General features: G+C 38.1%; 4 protein-coding genes and 1 long non-coding RNA gene across 7 annotated transcripts; 2 read left to right on the plus strand and 3 right to left on the minus strand.

Moving 5' to 3' along the window:
- Positions 1–1,199: 1,199 nt before the first annotated feature.
- LOC112086695 lies at positions 1,200–1,675 on the minus strand. The gene is made up of 2 exons (XR_002899567.1): positions 1,529–1,675; positions 1,200–1,426 (listed from the first exon to the last, which is right to left on the minus strand). It is a non-coding gene; the product is annotated as an uncharacterized LOC112086695 (long non-coding RNA).
- A 114-nt stretch (positions 1,676–1,789) lies between these two features.
- Positions 1,790–4,271, minus strand: LOC18017736 (alpha-galactosidase 1). 2 transcript variants are annotated; one of them, XM_024155873.1, is made up of 13 exons: positions 3,969–4,271; positions 3,549–3,607; positions 3,401–3,457; positions 3,259–3,293; positions 3,067–3,170; positions 2,891–2,966; positions 2,734–2,792; positions 2,583–2,648; positions 2,423–2,506; positions 2,273–2,337; positions 2,104–2,186; positions 1,922–2,012; positions 1,790–1,839 (listed from the first exon to the last, which is right to left on the minus strand). In XM_024155873.1, the coding sequence occupies exons 1-13, from the start codon at positions 4,154–4,156 to the stop codon at positions 1,805–1,807; spliced, it is 1,002 nt and encodes a 333-aa protein (XP_024011641.1). In that variant the 5' UTR covers positions 4,157–4,271; the 3' UTR covers positions 1,790–1,804. The 2 variants fall into 2 exon arrangements, with proteins under 2 accessions (XP_024011641.1, XP_024011640.1); XM_024155872.1 differs by having other exon boundaries at positions 2,734–2,822.
- A 5,610-nt stretch (positions 4,272–9,881) lies between these two features.
- On the plus strand, positions 9,882–10,178 carry LOC18017737. The gene has a single exon (XM_006399267.2). It carries the CDS (start codon positions 9,911–9,913, stop codon positions 10,118–10,120), a length of 210 nt encoding a protein of 69 aa, XP_006399330.1. The 5' UTR covers positions 9,882–9,910; the 3' UTR covers positions 10,121–10,178.
- A 2,121-nt stretch (positions 10,179–12,299) lies between these two features.
- Positions 12,300–18,477, plus strand: LOC18017738 (katanin p80 WD40 repeat-containing subunit B1 homolog). Of its 2 annotated transcripts, none has more exons than XM_024155866.1 (19): positions 12,300–12,548; positions 12,627–12,787; positions 13,086–13,216; positions 13,379–13,496; positions 13,593–13,819; positions 14,297–14,399; positions 14,692–14,762; positions 14,832–14,906; positions 15,058–15,201; positions 15,301–15,643; positions 15,753–16,277; positions 16,575–16,634; positions 16,721–16,842; positions 17,054–17,188; positions 17,317–17,391; positions 17,500–17,612; positions 17,713–17,829; positions 17,940–18,008; positions 18,089–18,477. In XM_024155866.1, the coding sequence occupies exons 2-19, from the start codon at positions 12,760–12,762 to the stop codon at positions 18,153–18,155; spliced, it is 2,523 nt and encodes an 840-aa protein (XP_024011634.1). In that variant the 5' UTR covers positions 12,300–12,548; positions 12,627–12,759; the 3' UTR covers positions 18,156–18,477. The 2 variants fall into 2 exon arrangements, with proteins under 2 accessions (XP_024011634.1, XP_006399331.1); XM_006399268.2 differs by having other exon boundaries at positions 15,753–16,271.
- Positions 18,361–20,235, minus strand: LOC18017739. Its single transcript, XM_006399269.2, has 8 exons — positions 19,886–20,235; positions 19,691–19,778; positions 19,482–19,567; positions 19,272–19,350; positions 19,096–19,155; positions 18,840–18,961; positions 18,684–18,755; positions 18,361–18,586 (listed from the first exon to the last, which is right to left on the minus strand). Exons 1-8 carry the CDS (start codon positions 20,164–20,166, stop codon positions 18,484–18,486), a joined length of 891 nt encoding a protein of 296 aa, XP_006399332.1. The 5' UTR covers positions 20,167–20,235; the 3' UTR covers positions 18,361–18,483.
- Between the last annotated feature and the right edge of the window lie 1,214 nt (positions 20,236–21,449).

A 21,449-nucleotide genomic window follows, 5' to 3' on the forward strand; every position in this document is an offset into this window, starting at 1 on the left:
GGTTAGTTTAAGTGGGAACACTGTGGGATCATGCCGATCTCTGTATATATATACACATACTGTGAGTGTCCTAGTTGTCTCAATAGCAAGTGGGTCATCTTTCGTTTTCCAATTTCATTTTCAATTTAATTTTAGGTTTATTATTGGTAATTCAGATATGGAATACAGATTTTCTTTATTTTATTATTTTGGGTAGTGACGCAAAAAGTGCAAAAAGATTGAGGAAAAGATGTTGCTGTCGTGTAGGACGCGTATTCATCACAATTAAAAACGGTAGTATAAGACCAAGATTGAGAAAAACATTTTCTTAAGGCTCAAGAACTTGTAGTATATGTTTGTTTCCACAGTGAACTTGCTATTTTTGCAGGCAAATGCCCAAGACGAATTAACAAGATTTTTTTGGAGTGACCCACTTTTAGTTATAGATAAACGTTTCAGTTCTGATAGTGCCGTTTAGATCCAAAATGTAAAACAGAATTCTTCACGCGTTTCAATAAATGGTTACGTTTCCATTGTCATGATCGCATTGGACTCTAGTGGATACAATCGAATATTGTATGAAATACATTTTTATGTTTATATAGTTACATATTATGCATGCGTAAATTATCAAAGTAGACCACAAGAAGGACTTTTTTTTTTCTCTCCATTTTTGTTAAAACACCACTAGAAGGACTTCTGATGTTGCTCAATGCTCTAATGAGCCCAACCTATAGTTCCACACAGATATCGGATAAAAAAAAAAACCTTTATTAAAATCTAAAAATGAGATAAAATAGTTAAATAAAGAGATATACACAAAAATTTAGTGTGGTAGTTGATAGAGAAAATCAGAAAACTATGATCTGTTTAGATTTATACAAAAAATATTAAAAATATCTGAAAATCTGTTTCTTGCTGGGTCAAAATTTATCTCTATCTTTCACCTATGAATCGATATCACTATCACATAATGTAATTTATAAAAAGAAAATCAGAATCAACAATTATTCATAACGCCGTACAGGTAGAAAGAGTATGCTTTAAGGCAAAGTCTTAAGTTATTGAAATGATGAGAGATTTGCCTCCTCACAACTGGACCAACATACAAGTAATTTGACGTGTGTCGTACGCAACAACACAAGCACAGATTTCATCATTATCTCATCTTTCGTTTCAAACTCCTTCGCTACTAATTTTCGGATTAAGAATCTTTCGCGTTTTGGGCAAATGTAGAATACTTTATTGGAGAATAACTGGAGACCCAATTTGAGACGAACCCTTATTGTTTTTACAGAATAATTGGAGAAATACTACAACGTAGCTCTTCCTCTCTCTCTACATAATATATATTTCAGGCAACAGGTTTGAGAACATACAACTTACACGCATGAGAATCCACTGTCGCCGTCAAGTTTCCTACAAACTTTTGATTCAATGTCTTGTGCTGTTCTCATATCACAACAAAACACACATTAATTCATCAGAAAGACAAAATATGTTGTTACTTTTTCGGTGGTCTTTGGTTTATGTATCAATGTATGTGTACCTCCCATAGATCTCTGGCTTCAACGATGCTATTTGCAGGTATCTCAATATCATCCCAAAGAGCAGTAATCGAAGATCTTGTTGGTTCCACGGTTCACAGAAGCAAGCTACTCTGTAACCTGACATGGTCCTGCCCAAACCTGATTCCATTTCCCATATTTATACACCAAACAATTCTTTTCGATTAGGATTGAAAGACCATACATGTTCTTATTAACCAAGATAGAAAATTCGTTGTTTCTTAAGAATAATGTAAATTCTGAACTGGATTATCACTTCATTCTAACTTTTTGGCCTGAACACCGTGTGGATCTACAAGAAACGTTTATATGTTTAAGATATATATATACTCAAGCATGGTATTTGAGGAGTCTTTATGATGGCTATTAAGTACCTTGATTAATAGCAATGACCTCCTTGTTTGCGACGATCTCCATTGTTTCTTTGGTCATGTTTCTTATGTCACAACCAAGTAGAAGAGGAGCCTGTGATATATATAATATACAGCATTGGTTTCAGGCTTGATAGATTTTGATTAAAAGATAGATGGTTTCCCTGTTTTAGGTATTTACTTACCTTTGAGATTGCCCATATGCTGAAATGGACTATGTACTCGTCTTTCGTCATCCCTCCATTTCCTACTTCAAGCATATCCGGGTCTGCAACCAACCAAAAACGTCACCCACTCGTCATAAATTTTCTCATAAAAACCTTGACAAAACCTGCAAAACACAAAAGCTGGTACCGTTCCAGCCACCAGGCCTTGCATGCTCAGCGTAGATTTCGTTCATGTCTGCAATCGAGATCATACTGTACAAGAAGAAAACATTGTGGAGATGAGGAATTTTCAGCGTTTTACAAGAACCATCTCACCATGTTTGTCTTTAATTCTTACCTAAGCCAACTATCATTGATGTCATTAGTGGTTCTCCAACTGTTACCTACTGGAGATCCCCAGAGAGCTGGATGCATATCTCCCCTGGTAAGGAAATAAAACATGATTCTTCCACATACGAATCAAATTTGGCACAATGAAAGGGAACATGATTTTATACCATTCACACAAGGAGTGAAAGATGGGGCGGCCAGATTTCATCAGAGCTCGGGTCATAACTGGATACCTGCATTAATGTATCATCATCCATTATTGGTGGTGAATGTGAATCCCATAATTTTTCTCACTTTATTGGCATCATCAAGTTATACCTGACAGTTGGTTTCGAGCCGTCGTTGTTGCAGTTGTCATACTTCAAGTAATCAATTCCCTGAGATTTGAGACAACCATTAATTGTTGTCTGAAAATCAGGTCAGGGACTACTTTATGAGAATGAAGAGAAAAATGTCAGGAAACAAGAATGTCTACCCATTCTGCAAATGTCTTGGCATCATGCTCCTCGTGGCCTAGAGAGCCCGGCATGGTTTTGCTGCAGGTTAAGTACCTGTAAACCAAACAATTGTAAAACCATTCCTCTTAACAGCTGAAATGATAATGATCTAGAAGCAAAAAAAAAAAAAAAAAAAAAGCAATGAGAGTTTTACCCGGCATCTGAGTAAATCCCGAGCTTAAGGCCCTTGCTGTGAACATAATCCGCAAGTGCTTTAATACCAGAAGGGAAAGTTGACTTCTTTGGCACCAGATTCCCCTGCAAAAAAACAGATTTGAACAAGATCAATGCAAGCAAAGTGCAGATACAAGAAATGAAAACCAGCAAAACAAAGAAGTGATAATACCTTGTCGTCACGAGCAATTTCAGCCCAGCAATCATCTGAGAAACAAAACCAAGATTTCAATCATGTTTTCACAATATCTCCAGAGAAGATTTTACCCTCAAGCAATCACACTGAATGGTATAAACTGCATTAGAGCCATTACCGATGTTAACATAGTTGTAACCGAGCTTAGAGAGGCCAGTGGTAACCAAAGCAGCAGCTGTTACAAGCATCAGAATTGAAAATCAGTTAAGAAGACAGAAGACAACAGAAGCGAGATTAATCAATGATTGTAAAAAACATTGATTCACCAGTTTCTTTGATAACTGTCTCATTTATGTTGCAGCTGAAATGATTCCAGCTATTCCACCTGCAAACCATTTACATCGAACTTCATTCAGACATCATCAAGAACACAAAAGAGAGACAACAACTCCACAACAATGTGATATAAAAAATAGCATAATTACATAATTTCAGAACATGGAAATCAAATTCAAGCTTATATCTTCTCTAATCTTTTGCGAATTTGGTCAAAATTCACAAGCCCTCACACACCAAAACCGAACCAGAAACCCATCTCTCAAATTTCAAAAACCCCAAATTTAGGAATCAATAGTATAATTCACCGACCATTAAAAGTTTAAAACATGCTCAAACCAACCAAAAATGAAACTTTCAATCAGTAGCCAGAAAAACAGAGAACAAGAGAGATATAGAGTTGTACGGACCCCATGGGAGGAGTGACGCCAAGGCCATTAGCGAGCAAATATCTTCTAAAGATCTCAGAGTCGTCGCGGTCAACGTCACCGGCTCTTTGTACTGGTCTCGAAGACTCGACCATCGTCATCACCATTGATGACATCATCATTACAAGTATTGGCAGCTTCACCATCTCACTTTTCTCTATTCTCGCCATCTCATCAAAATCTCTCTAGTCGACGAGAACAGAGTGCGAAGATCGTTGACGAACACTGCTTTATAGTAGAAGCTTGAGAGTGTTCGATAAATTCCGTTTATTCCTATTTTGCCCCTCGAACTCTTATCTACTACATTATTACATCCTTTTTTTTTTTTGGGTCGAACATTACATCCTTTTCAACTTTTTCAAATAAGGCTAACGTCCACAAATGTCAAGCAATTCTCATTTTAATTTTCTTGCAGAATTTGATGATTGGATCCTTTTTAAATGATGGAAAAAAAAAGATTAAGAATATTAAACATAAGACGTTAATATGATTTAACGTATAAGAGTTTTGTTTGATTGTTGAATTTACGGGAAATCTGAAGATCAGAAGAATCATCAGATCAAAGTTTAACGTTGCAAATTTTAAGAAAGAGTTTTAATTTCGAAAAACAAAAAACAAGAAAGAGAGAGAGAAGCTCACGTTTCTTGGAACTCAGCTCTGAGATAAAAAAAAAAACTAATACTTTTAGTGGAAGCAAAATCGAAACTAAACACTTGGGTCTGCTTTGTCTTTCTTTCCTAATTGGTTGTATTCTCAAACTAGTCAAAAATCGAAATCTGTTATAAACAAATGGACTTCTAGTAACCGGCCTATTAACCATCAGGTTAATGTCTCATAGCTCATTAGGGTTTCTAATACATTAGTTATGTAATGTATATATACACTGCTTATGGAAATAATAAGATTAGAGTTTTTCCCTTAATACGTTATCAGCACAAAGCTCAACTTCAAACGATCATATCTCTCAAAATACAAGGAGTTAGAAGGCGATCTACATATCATTTTGAAGCCCTGGAAGAGAAGAATCTAGTGGTGAAAACCGCTCCTCAATCCGACACCAGACGCGTCCTCAAGACTCAAAACAATCGGCGATGTCCCACCTTAGCGGGTGATTCTTTCCAAACGGTGGTTCCTCCATTGTAGCAGCTATTCGTCCTCCCTTCTGGCCATCATTCTCAGGAGTTTCCAGTAGATATCTGTGGTCTTTAGCTCCTAGATCATAAGCCGGTCAGAAATCCATTTGGCGAAAAAATATGCAAGACAATATGGATATCATTGTGGATAGTGGATCGAGCCACACCATTCTAAAAGACAAGAATTACTTCATAAATTTAGTAATCAAAACCGCAAACATTAGCACTATAGCGGGTAGTTCGAGCCTAATAGAGGGCCATGGCCAAGCTAATGTGCTGATATCAAATGACACATATCTAGACATCTCTGATGCCTTATACTCACCCAGTTCTAAGAGAAACCTATTGAGTTTCAAAGACATAAGATTGAATGGTTTCCATATCGAAACTCAGGATGAAGGGAACAAAGAGTTTTTAATTATCACTAAAATGATAAATAGCCATAAACAAGTTTTTGATAATTATCACTATACCCGCCGTATCTACTGGCATTTACCATGCTAAAGTCAGTATGATTGAGGCTAATGCTGCTATCAAAGCATGGTTTTTAGATTACACTATTTGGCATGATCGCCTGGGTCATCCCGGTGCGAACATGATGCGTAAATTAGTCCAGAATTCTAAAGGGCACAGCCTTAAACCAAATGGTATTTTCCTTCAGCACCTCAAGTGCACAGCTTGCTCACAAGGGAAACTGATTACCCGACCTTCACCACTCAAAGTGTCTAAAGAGACCTTGAACTTTCTGGAAAGAATCCAAGGAGACATATGTGGACCAATTCACCCACCTTGTGGGACATTCAGATATTTCATGGTCCTCATTGACGCATCGACCCGCTGGTCGCATGTCTGTCTGCTCTCTTCTAGGAACCAGACTTTTGCTAGATTATTGGCCCAAATCATCAGATTACGAGCCCATTTTCCAGACTTCCCATTAAAGACTATACGTCTTGATAATGCTGGTGAATTCACTTCCCAAGCGTTTAATGAATATTGTATGTCCATGGGGGTAAGTGTTGAACATCCCGTTCCACATGTCCATACACAAAGTGGATTAGCTGAATCCTTCATTAAATGAATTCAATGGGTTGCTAGACCATTACTCATGAGGTCACAACTCCCGGTCACAGCTTGGGGACACGCAGTCTTACATGCCGCTGAACTAATACGCATACGACCATCTAGTGAGCACAAATATTTACCATCCCAATTGCTAACGGGTCATGAGCCAGACGTCTCCCATATTAAAACATTTGGGTGTTCAGTCTATGTACCCATTGCACCACCACAGAGGACTAAAATGGGACCTCAAAGGAGGATGGGAATATATGTTGGTTTTGATTCTCCCACCATCATAAAATATCTCGAGCCAACTACAGGAGATCTGTTCAAAGCCAGATATGCAGATTGCCGATTTGATGAATCGGTATATCCTAGATTAGGTGGTGAGACAGACAAGCTGGTAAAAGAACTTTCATGGAATCAAACATCCACACAATGGCAAGATCCTCGGACTCTAGAATGTGATTCAGAGGTCCAAAGAATTATACATTTACAAAAGCTAGCTAATCAATTGCCAGATTCCTTTGCTGACCCGAACAAAGTTACCAAATCGTACATACCAGCTTGTAATGCACCAGTACGAATAGATGTCCCCTCAGGGAAAAGTCAAGTTGCTACAGAGTCTGACGCACGTAAGAAACGTGGCAGACCACCAGGTTCCAAAGATAAGAATCCCCGGAAATCAAAGAAAGGTGCAATGATTGAAACCGGGATTCAAGAGAACACGGATACAACCTCAGCTGATACTTACCCTATCGAACCATCTCAAGAGGTTTGGGACGCCAAAACTCAAGGTTCTGAAGGGATTGATAATAATGAGATCTCAATCAATTATATCATATTCGGTTCTCTATGGAACAGAAAAGATGTCGACATCAATGAAACTTTTGCATACAAGGTAGCACTTGAGATTGAGCACACGCATGACGATCTAGAACCCACGTCTATAATTGAGTGCACTCGTAGATCAGATTGGCTGAAATGGAAAGAAGCCATAAACGTGGAGTTGAATAGTTTAAAGAAACGGAATGTGTTTGGTCCGATCTTAAGGACACCATTCGATGTTAAACCAGTGGGAAACAAATGGGTCTTTGTGCGTAAAAGAAACGAACTCGGCGAAGTCGTTAGATACAAGGCACGCCTTGTAGCACAAGGATTCTCACAGAGACCCAGAATCGATTATGAGGAGACTTATTCTCCAGTGGTGGATGCAACTACATTTCGATTCCTCATAAGTCTGGCCATAAGTGAAAACTTAGATTTGCGGTTAATGGATGTTGTAACCGCATATCTTTATGGACCACTGGACAGTAAAATCTATATGAGATTACCAGATGGTATTAGCTCAAAGATAAGCATGCATCTCGTGATAAACACTGCATTAGGCTGAACAAATCCTTATATGGACTGAAACAAAGCGGACGTATGTGGTATAACCGGTTAAGCGAATATCTCATCAGAGAAGGCTACGAAAACGATCCGATCAGTCCATGCATCTTCATCAGAAAATATCAAAACAAAGGATTTGTAATCATAGCAGTATACGTGGATGACTTGAACATCCTCGGAACATCTGGTGAAATCGCCCAAACAGTTGAATGCTTAAAAGCAGAGTTTGAAATGAAAGACCTAGGCAAAACTAAATTCTGTTTGGGATTACAACTTGAGTACGTCAATGACGGAATCCTTGTGCATCAATTGGCATACACTGAAAAGGTACTCAAGAGATTCAATATGGACCAGGCCCACCCATTGACCAGCCCAATGGTTGTGAGGAGCCTTGGATTGGATTGTGATCCATTCGGTGCAAAGAAGGACGATGAAGAAATCCTCGGTCCTGAAATGCCATACCTAAGTGCCATAGAAGCATTAATGTACTTGGCTAGTCACACTAGACCAGACATCTGCTTTGCCGTGAGCCTCTTAGCTCGCTTTAGTTCGTGTCCAACTCAAAGGCACTGGAACGGTATTAAGCACATCCTTAGATACCTTCAAGGTACTAAGGACTTGGGATTATTTTATTCTAACCATAACAAGGATGGTCTAGTTGGTTTTGCTGATGCAGGATATTTGTCAGATCCGCACTGTGCCCGGTCTCAAACCGGTTATGTTTTCACGCATGGAGGAACAGCCATATCTTGGAGATCCATGAAGCAGACTATTGCCGCTACCTCATCCAACCATGCGGAAATCTTGGCCATTCACGAAGCTAGTAGAGAGTGTGTTTGGTTGCGGTCCATGACTCAGCATATCCGATCAGATTGTGGTATGGACGAAGATAAGGAGCCTACGGTGATGTATGAAGACAATGCAGCTTGTATCGCTCAACTCAAGGACGGCTACATCAAAGGTGACCGGACGAAGCATATTCTGCCCAAATTTTTCTTCACTCATGAGCTACAGAAGGATGGTTAGGTCAAGGTTCAGCAAGTCCGATCAAGCGAAAATTCAGCCGATCTATTCACTAAATCATTACCGACTTCTACACTCCGGAAGCTCATTCATCAGATAGGAATGCGTAGACTTAGAGATCTACAGTGATGCCTAAACCAGGGGGAGTAATGCGTGTTGTACTCTTTTTCCTTCACCATGGTTTTTCCCATTGGGTTTTCCTGGTAAGGTTTTAATGAGGCAACGTTCCCCAGCGCATTATAGAGATCCCGGTTTTGTGACAGGCACGGTTACCTTGTCCAAGGGGGAATGTTATAAACAAATGGACTTCTAGTAACCAGCCCATTAACCATCAGGTTAATGTCTCATAACCCATTAAGATTTAGGATTTCTAATACATTAGTTATGTAATGTATATATACACTGCTTATAGAAATAATAAGATTAGAGTTTTCTTTTAATAAAATCAAATTTTGGTCGGCATATATCATTTTCTTTTCACTAAAAAGGTTATTCAGAAGACAGAAAAAGGATTTTCAAACGTATTAATTAATCAGTCCATGTCTGATAAAAAAACAAATACAATCAGTTTGTCTTGTTCTTATATTCCCATTCTATATTATCTTCTTTGTTGTTATTGTTTTTACGTAAGCGTTGGGTATTAAAAAAAAAAATCAATTTACGGCCAATTCAAACTAAAATATCCTAAAAAACGAGTACTGTGGCTACCGTGTGATAATCCAAATTCAAACAGAAAAATGGGTGCTTGTAAGTTACAGATGAAAAAATCTTGAATAAAATAACTAAGTTAATTTGTGAAGGTTTATAATCTATGTCACGAGAAAATGGAAATATTCACTCGATCGTATCCGAACATAAAAAAAAATGAACGATAATACCGATATTCCATATCCACAAACTATATATCCATCAGTACTCAAATCGAACCTAAAACATCGAATATTGATTGTACTCTTAAATTTCAAACCAATAAAAAAAATTCAAGTGCATTATTTCAGATACTTTGTACATCAACTCTAGCTAACGTATTTTCACTTTTCACCTTGATTAGGTGCTTAAATTGGTCAGAGAACATTACAATTCCCCAAAAAAAAACCAAAACCTAATACACAAGAAACCCCAAAAAAGAAGAGAATCCACTGTGACTTCACGAATCAACTCTCCGACCCACCTTCTTCACATTCCTTACACCTCTCTCTCCCAGCTCCTTTGCTATAAAATCCCTATGTCTCTCTCTCGTTTCTCGACGATTGTATTCGTTTAAGCATAGCATTATCATCAACCAAGAATTAATCAACAGAGAGAAAGAGAGAAAAAATGTCGGATTGGGGACCGGTGCTAGTGACGGTGATACTATTCGTGATGCTCACGCCAGGACTTCTGTTTCAGTTGCCTGGACGACAAAGATACGTTGAGTTCGGTAATTTTCAGACAAGTGCTGTCTCCGTTATCGTCCATTCTCTTCTCTACTTCTCCCTTGTCTGCGTCTTCCTCCTCGCTCTCAAGATTCACATCTACATCGGCTAATTTCATATATCCCCTTAATTATTCGGTGCATGTTTTCCAAGTTTTCCTTTAAATTTATATAACCTCATCAAATCATTTAATTACAATGTACTTTCATGGTCCGATCCTTTACATCGGACCCTTTTGCTTTATGTGTCTTTACCTTTTTGCTTCTTGTAAACGCAAAGATTTGTATTTTTCCTTAACATAATTATGTCATTGGACATTTATTACCTTTATAATCAATGTATGCGCATTTAATCCCACAAGATTGGGAAGTTTGCCAATAAACTTGGGACATTCTATTATTCGATTGCATTCATTTCAGTTATTCATTTTTTAGAAAAAAATGCTATCGGTTATTTCTATTTTGAGGGATTATAGACAATCGAATAGTTATTTTTGGTTCGGATTGGGGAAAAGTTCAAGATGGATTATTGTTCAGGGTTCTAAAAAATAAAATAAATACTAATTCAATGCTGTCTAATATATAAAAGAATAACTGTTTGGCATAAGTAACCTTAACAACAATGAGCTTGTTTGAATAATTAGTAACAATGATTTTGGTTTGGCTTCCGTTCGCTTCATATGCTTATCCCCCGAAACATCACTAATGTTTTGGTTGGATTATATTGTATATGCACGATAATGCGATGCAAAGTATTGAAATGCTCCAAACCATGAACTAGAAGTAGTCTACATGTGTTAAAGTAGTACGCATCTTCTATGAGCAATTCCAACGAATCAATCTTCCAAACATGTTAACTTGGTTATTCTGAATGTAAGAAAACCTGATTCTTTGCTTGCTAAAGAGCAAAGACAAAAAAAAAACTTCACCTATCAAATGCACACAAGCCAGAAAGAGATTGGGATAGGTAATAAGACAAACAAAAATCTGAAGCCAATACTTTTCATTTGAACAGTGAATCTAAGAAAAAACTTAAGCTAAAATATTTATTAATAAAACTGAACGATCCATTAGCCAAAAACCAATTAACTAACCCAACCTTCATATCTAATTTCACCAAAATTAGAGTAGAACCTAGGAAGATCATAATGTCTCTAACAGTCATCTAAAATCTTTTCTTCTTCTTCTTCTTCCTTTTTTTTTGGTTGTGGCTAAAGGGTTTGTAAAATCTCTTCATCCTCTTCTTTACCTTTACCTTTTTAGCTATCGTTCTCTTGATTGTCTTCACTTTCTGGATCATTGTTTTTCAGTGACTTCATCAGATATTCTGCCTAGAGTTGAGCAGCCTTATCCAAATAAAGCTTCTTAGCCTCACATAAATGAAACGTAAACTCGGTTTCAAATTGTGGCGCTAAAATGTCGTGTACCTTCTTTTCGGTTTCTGAATTTAATTGCTGACGTGGGGGGGTTATACACCGTTCATTTTGAGTCCGATTGTTAGGAGATTGTACCGGAGCAAAATTGTAAATGTCCCAAATTTTAATTAAAAATCCTGAACCGATTATGAGACCAAATTAAACCGTTTTCGCTCTCTCTAAACGACAATCACCTATATTAATTGCACTAAAGCACCGACAAGAATTTCAAATCTAATTAACTAATTATATAAGTTTCTTAAAATAAAGTATCAACCGAATCAAATATGACAAACACAAATATTAAAATTTATTAAAATTCCCACACAACTATAATGCTCAGTATCAGACAAAAATATCAATTTTGAGATACAGTTACGGTGGATGCAAAAAAATACAGTAACATTTCAAAAGCAAAATTACCATATTTTAGTGATATTTTATCATACTTTATCATTGTTCCTCTTTGATAAAGGATCAAAAACTTAAAATTTATTTTGTAAAACAAAAGTTCCAGGGATGTTCAATCCTCATTTAACTTACGATAATAGTAACCTGAAGACTGATATAATTCAGATTGGTATGTCTTAATTAGATTAAATTTTAAATTTAGAATTTAATCATTGATAGTTCTAATAGTTGCCAGAAATTAAGCTTGTCTCGGCATGCCAGATTACTTTATGACACTATACTTAGAAACTTTCGCCTAATGTGATATTGCTTAGTGAATTTATTTGTAAGATTGAGAAATGGTTCGCTGTGAAAAAATTGAAAAATCTGAAAAAATGAATTTGGAAATTTGAATAGAGAAGAAGAGGTAAGTAAAATAATAAAGTAGCTTCCTTTCTCTCTGCTTCTTCATAGTGTCTGTGTGTCATTCACAGGTCACAGCTCTCTCTCTTCTTCTTCTCTTTCACTTCGCCATTAGAGAAAGAAAAACACTTTGAGATATCTATGACCCATCCAACAACTCCCCTTTTAGCCAGATTTTTTATCGTCTTCGTAAAGGAAACACCGGCGTTTATTGCAAGATACTGTTCTTAAAGCTGCATTCTTTTCCAATCAATCTCAACTCCCCAAAATTTGGTTTCGGAGTTGAGATTGGAGCTGAAGCGTAGAGTTTTCTGTATGCTTTCTTTTCTTAATAACTACAGATAGTTTCCTCAATTTGTGTTTTTTGATACTGATCTATTCGAGATTTCAGATTTCGATTACGGTGGGTCAGCCGTTGAGAAGCGGAGATCTTTAGGTGCTTTAAAGTTCCGAGATTTTTGGGATTTTGCCTGTTCGAGAGTGGAATTTTGAATGCTCGCCGATGTAAGGTTTTCGTTTCCGACATGACCACCAAGCGCGCCTACAAGCTACGTATCCTTCTTTTTGTTTATACCAATTTTCTCTCATTTCATGTTTCTTAAGGATTCTCGTTAGATTCATTGATTAACTCCAGTGCCGTGCTTGATCTGCTGCTTTTAGCTCTGGTTCACGAGATCTGTATGCACTTGTCAGCTTTGTGCTTTTGCGTTTTTTCTGTCAAGTATAATAATGACTTTTGGGTGCCTCTAAACATAAAGACTGTTGCTAGTCAATTTCTTCTTTTGAGTACGAGTCTCATCTGAGGGTATTGCTTAGCCTTGACTTGAGTGATACATTTGGAATTCAAAAGAGGAATTTGTGGCACATTCTGCTGCTGTAAATTGTCTTAAGATCGGGAGGAAGTCCTCGAGGAAACTCTTAACAGGCGGGGAAGATCACACGGTCAACCTATGGGCTATTGGTAAGCCCAATGCCATTTTGGTCAGTTCTCACTTCTCCCTCCACACTGCTTTTATCGAGGAATGCCTCTCGGTAGATTTTGTGTTAAGTTTTAGGGGAACTGCGACACACTTAAGGATAGTGTAGTAGAGCGATTTGGAAGATTTCCTAGCTGAGTGTATAGTTGTGGGTGTTTGTGGTCAGAGCTTGCATGGGCACACGAGCGGGATTGATTCAGTAACGTTTGATGCTACGGAAGGTTTAGTAGCAGCAGGAGCTGCTAGTGGGACGATCAAACTTTGGGATCTGGAGGAGGCAAAGAGTTAGTCTAAAATACTCTTCTCATTTTCTGTTAGCCAGCCACACTCCGGCTCTTATATTTACTGAATAGTGTTATTTTGGTTGCACCTATGAGTAGTTGTGAGGACTCTCACTGGTCACAGGTCGAATTGCATATCAGTGAATTTTCACCCGTTTGGTGAGTTTTTTGCTTCTGGTTCTCTCGACACAAATCTTAAGATATGGGACATAAGAAAGAAGGGCTGCATCCATACTTACAAGGGTCACACTCGAGGTGTCAATGTACTCAGATTCACCCCAGATGGTCGTTGGGTTGTATCTGGAGGAGAAGACAACGTTGTCAAGGTTTGTAACTGCCTTCCTTCCATGTATTGTCTGTCTTTTCTTAGTATGTATTGGGGAGAACATCAGCTGCGGAGTCATTCTGATAGATTTCAGAAAAGAAACACCACATATTGCTAAAATAGGCATAAACTGGTGCTGAGAGATGCTAGTCTTTTATGAAAGGAACATATATTTGTTTTAATCTGCTTTGCTTCTTGTATTATCAGAGTAGGCTCTTTATGTTTGGATGAGAACATTTGATTAATGATTATATAAGGTTGCCTCTCTGCGGCTGACCTTCTTACCGTAGGGGAAAACATTTGCTTAGTGCTAAAATATGCACATACTATCTGATCAACTTTGATACTTAGATCATCTGGCTTTCCTATCTCTCAAGATTATCGCATTGTTTCATCTCACAGTTTATACTGCTTACTGTACTTGTTATCTTGAATAGAAAGTTAACGTTGGATCTGATATGTGGGTTGCCTTCAACAGGTGTGGGATTTGACAGCTGGAAAATTGTTGCATGAGTTTAAGAGTCATGAAGGGCAAATTCAGAGTTTAGATTTTCATCCCCATGAATTTCTGCTGGCAACAGGTCTGTATCACTCTTTCTAAGGAAACTTTGTAATATTGAAGCTCTCAGATTTCTGAGTGACATAGATTTATCACAATGATATGAACGCGAATGGTTTTCTAAGCTAAGTGTGATCTTAGCACAAATTACATGGTGTGACCTACCCCGACATCATTAGATCACTGTTTGTTTGTATTTCCCCTGGCCCTTTTTCTTTTGGAGAAAGGGACTTCAGTAGTGGCTATCTCTTTTTACGGTATCATTTTTCTTAATATTCATATGAATTCTCTTTTTATATTGCATGTGGTAATAGGTTCAGCTGATAAGACAGTAAAATTCTGGGACCTTGAAACATTCGAGCTTATTGGTTCTGGTGGAACTGAGGTATCATATGTTACCTGTAACACTTCTAGTTATGCAATAATTCAACTTTCTAATATTCTCATTTCTTAGACTACTGGGGTTCGTTGCCTGACCTTCAATCCAGACGGAAAGAGTGTGCTTTGTGGATTGCATGAAAGTCTCAAAGTAAGTTCTTCTGGATGTATCAACTAGAAATATATTAGCGTAGCAAATCCCTCTTTTGAGGATTAAACAACTTATATATTATTCCTTTGGATTCTTAATATACATACACGTTTACTGTTCTTTCTTTCACTAACTTCCATGCAATTTGTAGATTTTCTCTTGGGAGCCAATAAGATGTCATGATGGATTGGATGTTGGATGGTCAAACTTGTCGGATATGAATGTTCACGAGGGAAAGCTTCTCGGTTGCTCATACAATCAAAATTGTGTAGGCGTGTGGGTTGTGGACCTCTCGGTACATCTCTCTTTCTCCCTACATGCTTTGTTATAGTTTGGCCTGTTCCGTAGTTGTTATCTCTTAGTCCTCTGTTCATTTTTCTAATGACATTCTCAGCGCACTGAGCCTAAGAGTGGAGGAGCCACTCGGTCAAAGTTTCATTCAGAAAAAAATTCGGGCTCAAACAGGGATCCAGCAGTTCTAAATGATAACAGCTCAAAGGTTATTCTCGGAAAGTTGCCTGGTTCCCAGAAGGTGGATCCTTTATTGAAGGAAACAAAGTCTCTTGGAAGATTATCAGTTTCTCAAAACTCGGATCCTCTGCCAAAGGAAACAAAGTCTACTGGAAGGTCATCAGTATCTCAAAGTTCAGATGCTTTGGTAAAGGAACCAAAGCCTCTCGGAAGGTTGTCAGTTACTCATAGCTCAGATACACCTAAAGAGTCAAGAACCTTATCATGTATGTTTTACTCTGTTCCTTCTATTTTTCTCTATCTCTTTTTCAATTTTTGCTAGAGTGTCTTATTAAATGATATCGCATTTCTTGGTTTGCCTGCTGTTTGCTGAAGCCACAGGAAGTATATCAGACTCTCCTCATAGGGTCACTTTAACCAGTGCTCCAAAAGTTGCTTCCGCTGTTACGGTTGTTCCCACTTCTACAGCCTCAAAGAGGAATCTTACAAAAGCTAACTCAAAGTCTAATCCTCAAGTAGTCAATAAAGGGGATATTTTTCCAGTAATAGTCCCCAGAACGGACCCAATAATTGAGCAGGTAGCTGAATCCAGAGCAGAACTTGACATTATTGGAAGAACTATGCCATATTCACTGCAGTCAAAAGCGGCTGATTCTCGAAGGCTGTCGAGCAGCAGAAATGAGCCAGATGTACCAACTGGTTCGATTCTTGAAAGGTCTCAGTCTCAGCCTACAGAACCAAGCAATTTACTGGATGGAGATACATTTCCTAGTGACGAAGGTGGCACATGGGATACAGCTGAGAGAAAAAATAGAGAAAGCAGATACAGGGGATTTGGAAGGTTTAATTCAAGATCTCTGGTGAGATCGCCTCCAAGAAATCACGACGAAAACTGTAAGTGTAAGCGCATTTCTAGTCTTCGTTTGTTTTATAGCAAATATGGATTGCATTTGATATTGTTTAGCTATCTTGGCATCTTAAATGTGGAGAACAGTTTTCTGAATTTCTGAAGGACTTGGGTATATATTTACGGTGAGATTCTAGGAATCAATCTTTAGGTACATATGTTGTTTTTCTAGGACAACATGTTTTGGTAACACAACTTTTTGTTTAGTTGGTCTTTCTAAATTATAGGTAGCTGGGTTGAGTTTTCTGGATGCTGTTCTCAGTTCTAATCTGACTAACTCTTTATTCCAGCTGACTTTAATAATTGTAATGCAAATAGAGATTCAAGTCCTACTGAAAGTCGAAGAGGAGGTAACTCTTTCCTGAAACCCTGTTTTTTTTTTTTCCCTTTTGATGCGCGTATGAATAGATTTTTGTTATCTGCCCTGACATATTAGGAAGACTGCATTCCCTCGTTTTAAATAGAGAAAGAAGAGGAAGATTATCCAGCTCTGAGAGTCCTGTTTCAAGTTTTTCTGGTGGAAATATGACTGCACCAAACATTCGCCCTTCCATTACGGTAATGGTCTCAAATTTTTGTTGTCAAATTGGGATCTCGGTGCAATAAAACACAGAAACTGTCAGATATCTTTTTTTTTTCTTTCTAGAAAACTCATTTTCAACTGCTCCTGCATCTTCAGCGTGCTACTAGTTTCCAACATCTCATCTAGTGATACTTGCGCTTGTGTTCCTAGAGAGATAATAATGACTTACTATTTCCTTTCATACAGCTCAAGCAGAGAGGAAGCCATGTGCCAGTTGATCAAGGAATCACCTCTGCCAGTGAAGAAGAGATAGTTGCAGACATAATGGGACAGCACGATCAATTTGCCAGTTCTATGCATTCTCGCTTGGCTAAGTTACAGGTAACACGAAGAAATCAAAAATTCTGATCATGCTTTTTGTTTTGTCCTTTAGAATACTAGCTGTAATAATACTTTACAGTTTTCCATTAACATTGTTAATGTTCTAAATGGTTTCACTGAATTCGCAGGTAGTCCGAAGATATTGGGAAAGAAACGATATTAAAAACACGATAAGTTCAATAGAGAAGATGGCTGATAATGCTGTAAGCAACTTGTGGTGGTTTCGAATCTAATTAATGCATATAAACAGTAGGTCAATTATATCGTAAAGATTTTCCACTTACGCAAACTCATTATTTCATTTGCTACAGGTCGTTGCGGATGTAGTGGTTATAGTAACCGAGAGAAGTGAGATATTAACACTGGATACTTGTAACTCTCTTCTTCCACTGTTGACAGCTCTACTAGGTAGCGACATTGATAGGTAAGCAATTCATCTTAAAACAAAATCATGACATGGTCACCTTTTTAAACTATGAGTCCGTATAGATTTGTTTTCTCTAAACGACGTTTCTTGTCTTTAGACATTTGAGTGTCTGTCTGGATCTGCTGCTTAAGCTGGTAAGAATGTATGGATCACAAATTTACTCATCACTGTCTGCTCCATCATCTGTTGGTGTAGATATTGAGGCTGAGCAAAGGTTGGTTCCGGTTTCAATCTTATCTGCATACTTAAACCCATATACGCAATATAATTTAAGATTGAAATTTGCTCTCTTTTGAAACCCAATATATGTTTATTGCTAATCAGGATGGAGCGGTACAGTCGTTGCTTTGTTGAACTTGAGAAAATCAAGGCTTGCCTTCCCTCTCTAGCACGGTGAGTTTATTTTTCTTCATGTCTCTCTTCTCTCTTTAAGTCTATCATCTTATGTCTTACATGTCTTTATGGCTATGTAGACGAGGAGGATTAGTGGCGAAGACTATTCATGAGCTCAACTTAACATTCCAAGAAGTTTCATCGTGATGACTCCGTACGTTTTGAATGTGGATTGGGTCCCAATTTGGAGTTTAACAAGACAAAAGCTAATTCTACCAAGCTAACCAAAAGAGTCTACAGAGGACTAACTAACCCTCGAGCATTGCGTCTAGCCACTGCTCGGGCCGCGAACCGTTTGCTTGCGGAAGCAAATATCTGCGGTACTGTCTCGGGTTCAAGCTAACTCGGAGTGTAAATCGCCATTTCGGCTGTTGTATTGATTTAGTTTTTTTTTGTTCTCCTTAAAACTGTTTAGCTACATGATCTTTGTGGACAAAAGAGAAGCCTATTTATAACAAAACTGTTTTCAGAAGATTCAGATCTTGAAGTACTTATAACCGAAATCAGGATTTGTCATTCCCTCTTCCCAATCACCCATTCGTTTACCACCAAATACTACTTGTTGAATCCCCAAGTACCTGAAATTTCATATTAACAAAAGTTAAAAAAATTCTGCAACATAAAAGGAATCAATCAAAGAGGACAAAAGGAAACACTAATTCTTGTGCTACTCACTCTGAACTCATAACTGTCAAACAGTTGAGAAGCACATCAATGGCGAAGATATCAGAAGTACCAAGATCAACCCTGCAAAAGTAAATTCATACTAATTACACAGTTTTAATTAGGGGATGGTTTGGACGAGAAGGGTACGTTGGAACAGATTTTTACCACACACGGCCCCAGTTGTCCTGAAATTCGACGTCGCTGATATCATGGAAAGATGAAGGCATCACTTTGAAGCCCTTCTCTGCGTCGTAGAGAGGATCATATTCCATAGATGAGTTTGCTAGCTGCAATAATAGTTTAGATTATATCATTAAGACTACAATAAAGATGACCATGGAAAGGGGGGGAAAAACATGGCTAGCGACTGAAGATGTATGGTGTGATAAGGAGAAAAAAACAGAGCGGATGATGAACAAACCTGTAAGTTAGATGTATTGAAAGCGCCCAGTCGCCCCATAACATACCATGCCTGTATCACCTGTTAACGAACCCGAGTTTTTATTATGGCCAAAAGAAAGAAATGAAAGAAGCATTGAGTCATCACAGTAAGACTCGACGTTTTGCAGTAAGCAAGAAGAAGATCGATTTTCTTACACTTCCAATAAGATCAACATCACGATCTGAAGGCGATCCATAGAGCTCAAACCATATGAAGGAGTCAACAGGATTGAAACTGCATATATCAATTATAAGTATGTTGGTCACGTATTCTGAACTAGTCTTATGTTATGTTGCGGAAAGCAGACGCTAAAGTGAAGCAATGAAGCAACGGCAAAAAAGAAGAAGAAAAAACAGGTTTCTCACTCTCTAAAGTTAACTTTGAAAGAAAGCACAGAACCAGTCTTCTGCTTCTGGAAATCTTTTCCCTTCTTCCTTACCCTTTCTTCAACCTAAATAAATAGTAAACGAACATGTCCTCACAACCGCTTGAACATAAGTATCTGAACATATGCCAAAATCAACATTAACAAAGAAACTATAACAGATATCTAACGAAGAGACTCGCCAGTTACCTTCTTTCTCATGAGCTCAGGGTTTCCTATGCTATCACCAAGAACAGCTCGAAGCTCTTCATCATCTTTACACGCACTCTCCAGTACCCTGAAAAATAAGATTTTCACCGGTTACTGTTTCAGAAAAGGATAAAAGTATCCTAGGGACATAGGCAAAAACACAAACACTTGGAGGGCAAAAGAGAGAGGGAGTACTTGGCCCAAGATGGATAATCGTGAAGACGATCGTATTCGCGTTTTCTCTTCTCTTCTCTAACCTTAAGTAATCTCCTTCCTCTCGCCGTCGTCCCCGACCCTTTCTTTCCGCCGTCGTTTTCTCCGGCGTGGTTGTCGGAATTAGCAGAAACAGCGACCAGAGAGGGAAGATGACGTTTGTGGGGAGAAAATGGTTGTCTCTGAGAGACAAGGAAGGGCGAGAAAGCAAAATTGAGATTGTAGGTGCATGAAGAGAGCGATAACTGATGATTTTTGTACATTTTCGTTTCCTTCTTTGATCTATTCGAGTTTCTGTAGTGTCACTGCCTTGAGAAAAGTTTTGCTCTTTCACTTTCTACTATATGGTCACTGAACTCATAATATATCACGACAACATTATAAAACCGGTTAGTCTTCAATCCGGTTAAAGGGAACTTATCCAATCCAAATCTAACGTAAGAACAATCCGGAAACCGAGACCGGAGAGAGAAATAAAACCCAAATTAAATTAAACTTGAAATTCCGTAGAAATTGGAAATCAAAACTGTATCGAACAACTTGTTTATGCAAATCGAAAACCGAAAAGAACCGCACTAAAGATTTGTTTTTGATTTACGATTTGTTTTTTTAACAGAATAGAGAAGTTTGTTTTTTTCTTCGCTCCAAATTCTTGGTGTAGCCTCATGATGACTTAAATCAAAACTGTTGAAAGAATTGCCTAAGTGTCATGAAGACTCTAACTCAAGCAGAAGGTCTCAGCTTATAGAAGAAACAAAAGGCACGAGGAGCTCACGTGCAGACTTATACAACTCACCAAGGGCAAGAGGAGTAATTAACCTCGTGCAAAAGGTATAGACATTTTGTCTCCTTCCTCTGTAATTTAAAACAGAGTACGGAAAAGAGGAAGAGGCGTGTGGCGGTGATTCTGAGGAGTATAAAAGGTGTCTAAAGCTGAGACATTAGGGTTAAGAGAGTTAAGAGCATTGAGAGAGGCAGCTGTGAGCTTATAGCTTGTTCTCTAAGGATTTGTGTAACCAAAGGATTGTGTAACCGAGCTTTCTAGTGGATTTCCGAGCAAGTCTCGGCCAGACGTAGCGTTTCCGATTTGGAACGTGAACTGGATAAATCTTGTGTGTCATTTACTTTATGCTCTTAAACACACGAGTGTCGATCAAACGAGAGTGATAGTGAGAGATTCCGCAAAGTAAAACAGAGAAGTTCTTATCATTTCTCAACAAATTGGTATCAGAGCCAGGTTGAAAGAGTTGCTGAAGTTTGAAGATAAAGAAAAGTTCAGATCTTTGTAAAGCTTAAAACTTTAGCAACAAAGATCCAAACTTTCTTTCGGTGGTTGAAAAGAAAGTTGGAGAAAGGTCGGAGCTTCAAAGGGTTTTTTGAAACTTGGTGCATAAAGTTTCAAACTTTCTCGCTAATCATGACTTCTGGACGCACAGAAGTGGAAAAGTTTGACGGAGAAGGGGATTATATCCTCTGGAAAGAGAAACTTTTAGCTCACCTTGAGCTTCTGGGTTTGTTGGAAGGGCTAGATAATGAGGAAGTCACT

Source organism: Eutrema salsugineum, unplaced genomic scaffold (assembly GCF_000478725.1).
Source record: "Eutrema salsugineum unplaced genomic scaffold, Eutsalg1_0 scaffold_2, whole genome shotgun sequence".
NCBI lineage: Eukaryota > Viridiplantae > Streptophyta > Magnoliopsida > Brassicales > Brassicaceae > Eutrema > Eutrema salsugineum.

What these genes read in the sequence shown, in the direction of transcription:
- LOC18017736 (XM_024155872.1), bottom strand. Translation starts at nt 4,156, where the DNA reads ATGGCGAGAATAGAGAAAAGTGAGATGGTGAAGCTGCCAATACTTGTA. An exon ending in TTACAACTATGTTAACATCG is followed by an intron (nt 3,294 to 3,400) that starts GTAATGGCTCTA and finishes TTTGTTTCTCAG; the next exon opens with ATGATTGCTGGGCTGAAATT. An exon ending in ATCAATGATAGTTGGCTTAG is followed by an intron (nt 2,338 to 2,422) that starts GTAAGAATTAAA and finishes CTTCTTGTACAG; the next exon opens with TATGATCTCGATTGCAGACA.
- LOC18017737 (XM_006399267.2), top strand. Translation starts at nt 9,911, where the DNA reads ATGTCGGATTGGGGACCGGTGCTAGTGACGGTGATACTATTCGTGATG.
- LOC18017738 (XM_024155866.1), top strand. Translation starts at nt 12,760, where the DNA reads ATGACCACCAAGCGCGCCTACAAGCTAC. An exon ending in GAGAAGACAACGTTGTCAAG is followed by an intron (nt 13,820 to 14,296) that starts GTTTGTAACTGC and finishes TGCCTTCAACAG; the next exon opens with GTGTGGGATTTGACAGCTGG. An exon ending in TTGGTTCTGGTGGAACTGAG is followed by an intron (nt 14,763 to 14,831) that starts GTATCATATGTT and finishes CTCATTTCTTAG; the next exon opens with ACTACTGGGGTTCGTTGCCT.
- LOC18017739 (XM_006399269.2), bottom strand. Translation starts at nt 20,166, where the DNA reads ATGTACAAAAATCATCAGTTATCGCTCTCTTCATGCACCTACAATCTC. An exon ending in GATTATCCATCTTGGGCCAA is followed by an intron (nt 19,779 to 19,885) that starts GTACTCCCTCTC and finishes CTTATTTTTCAG; the next exon opens with GGTACTGGAGAGTGCGTGTA. An exon ending in GACAACTGGGGCCGTGTGTG is followed by an intron (nt 18,756 to 18,839) that starts GTAAAAATCTGT and finishes TTACTTTTGCAG; the next exon opens with GGTTGATCTTGGTACTTCTG.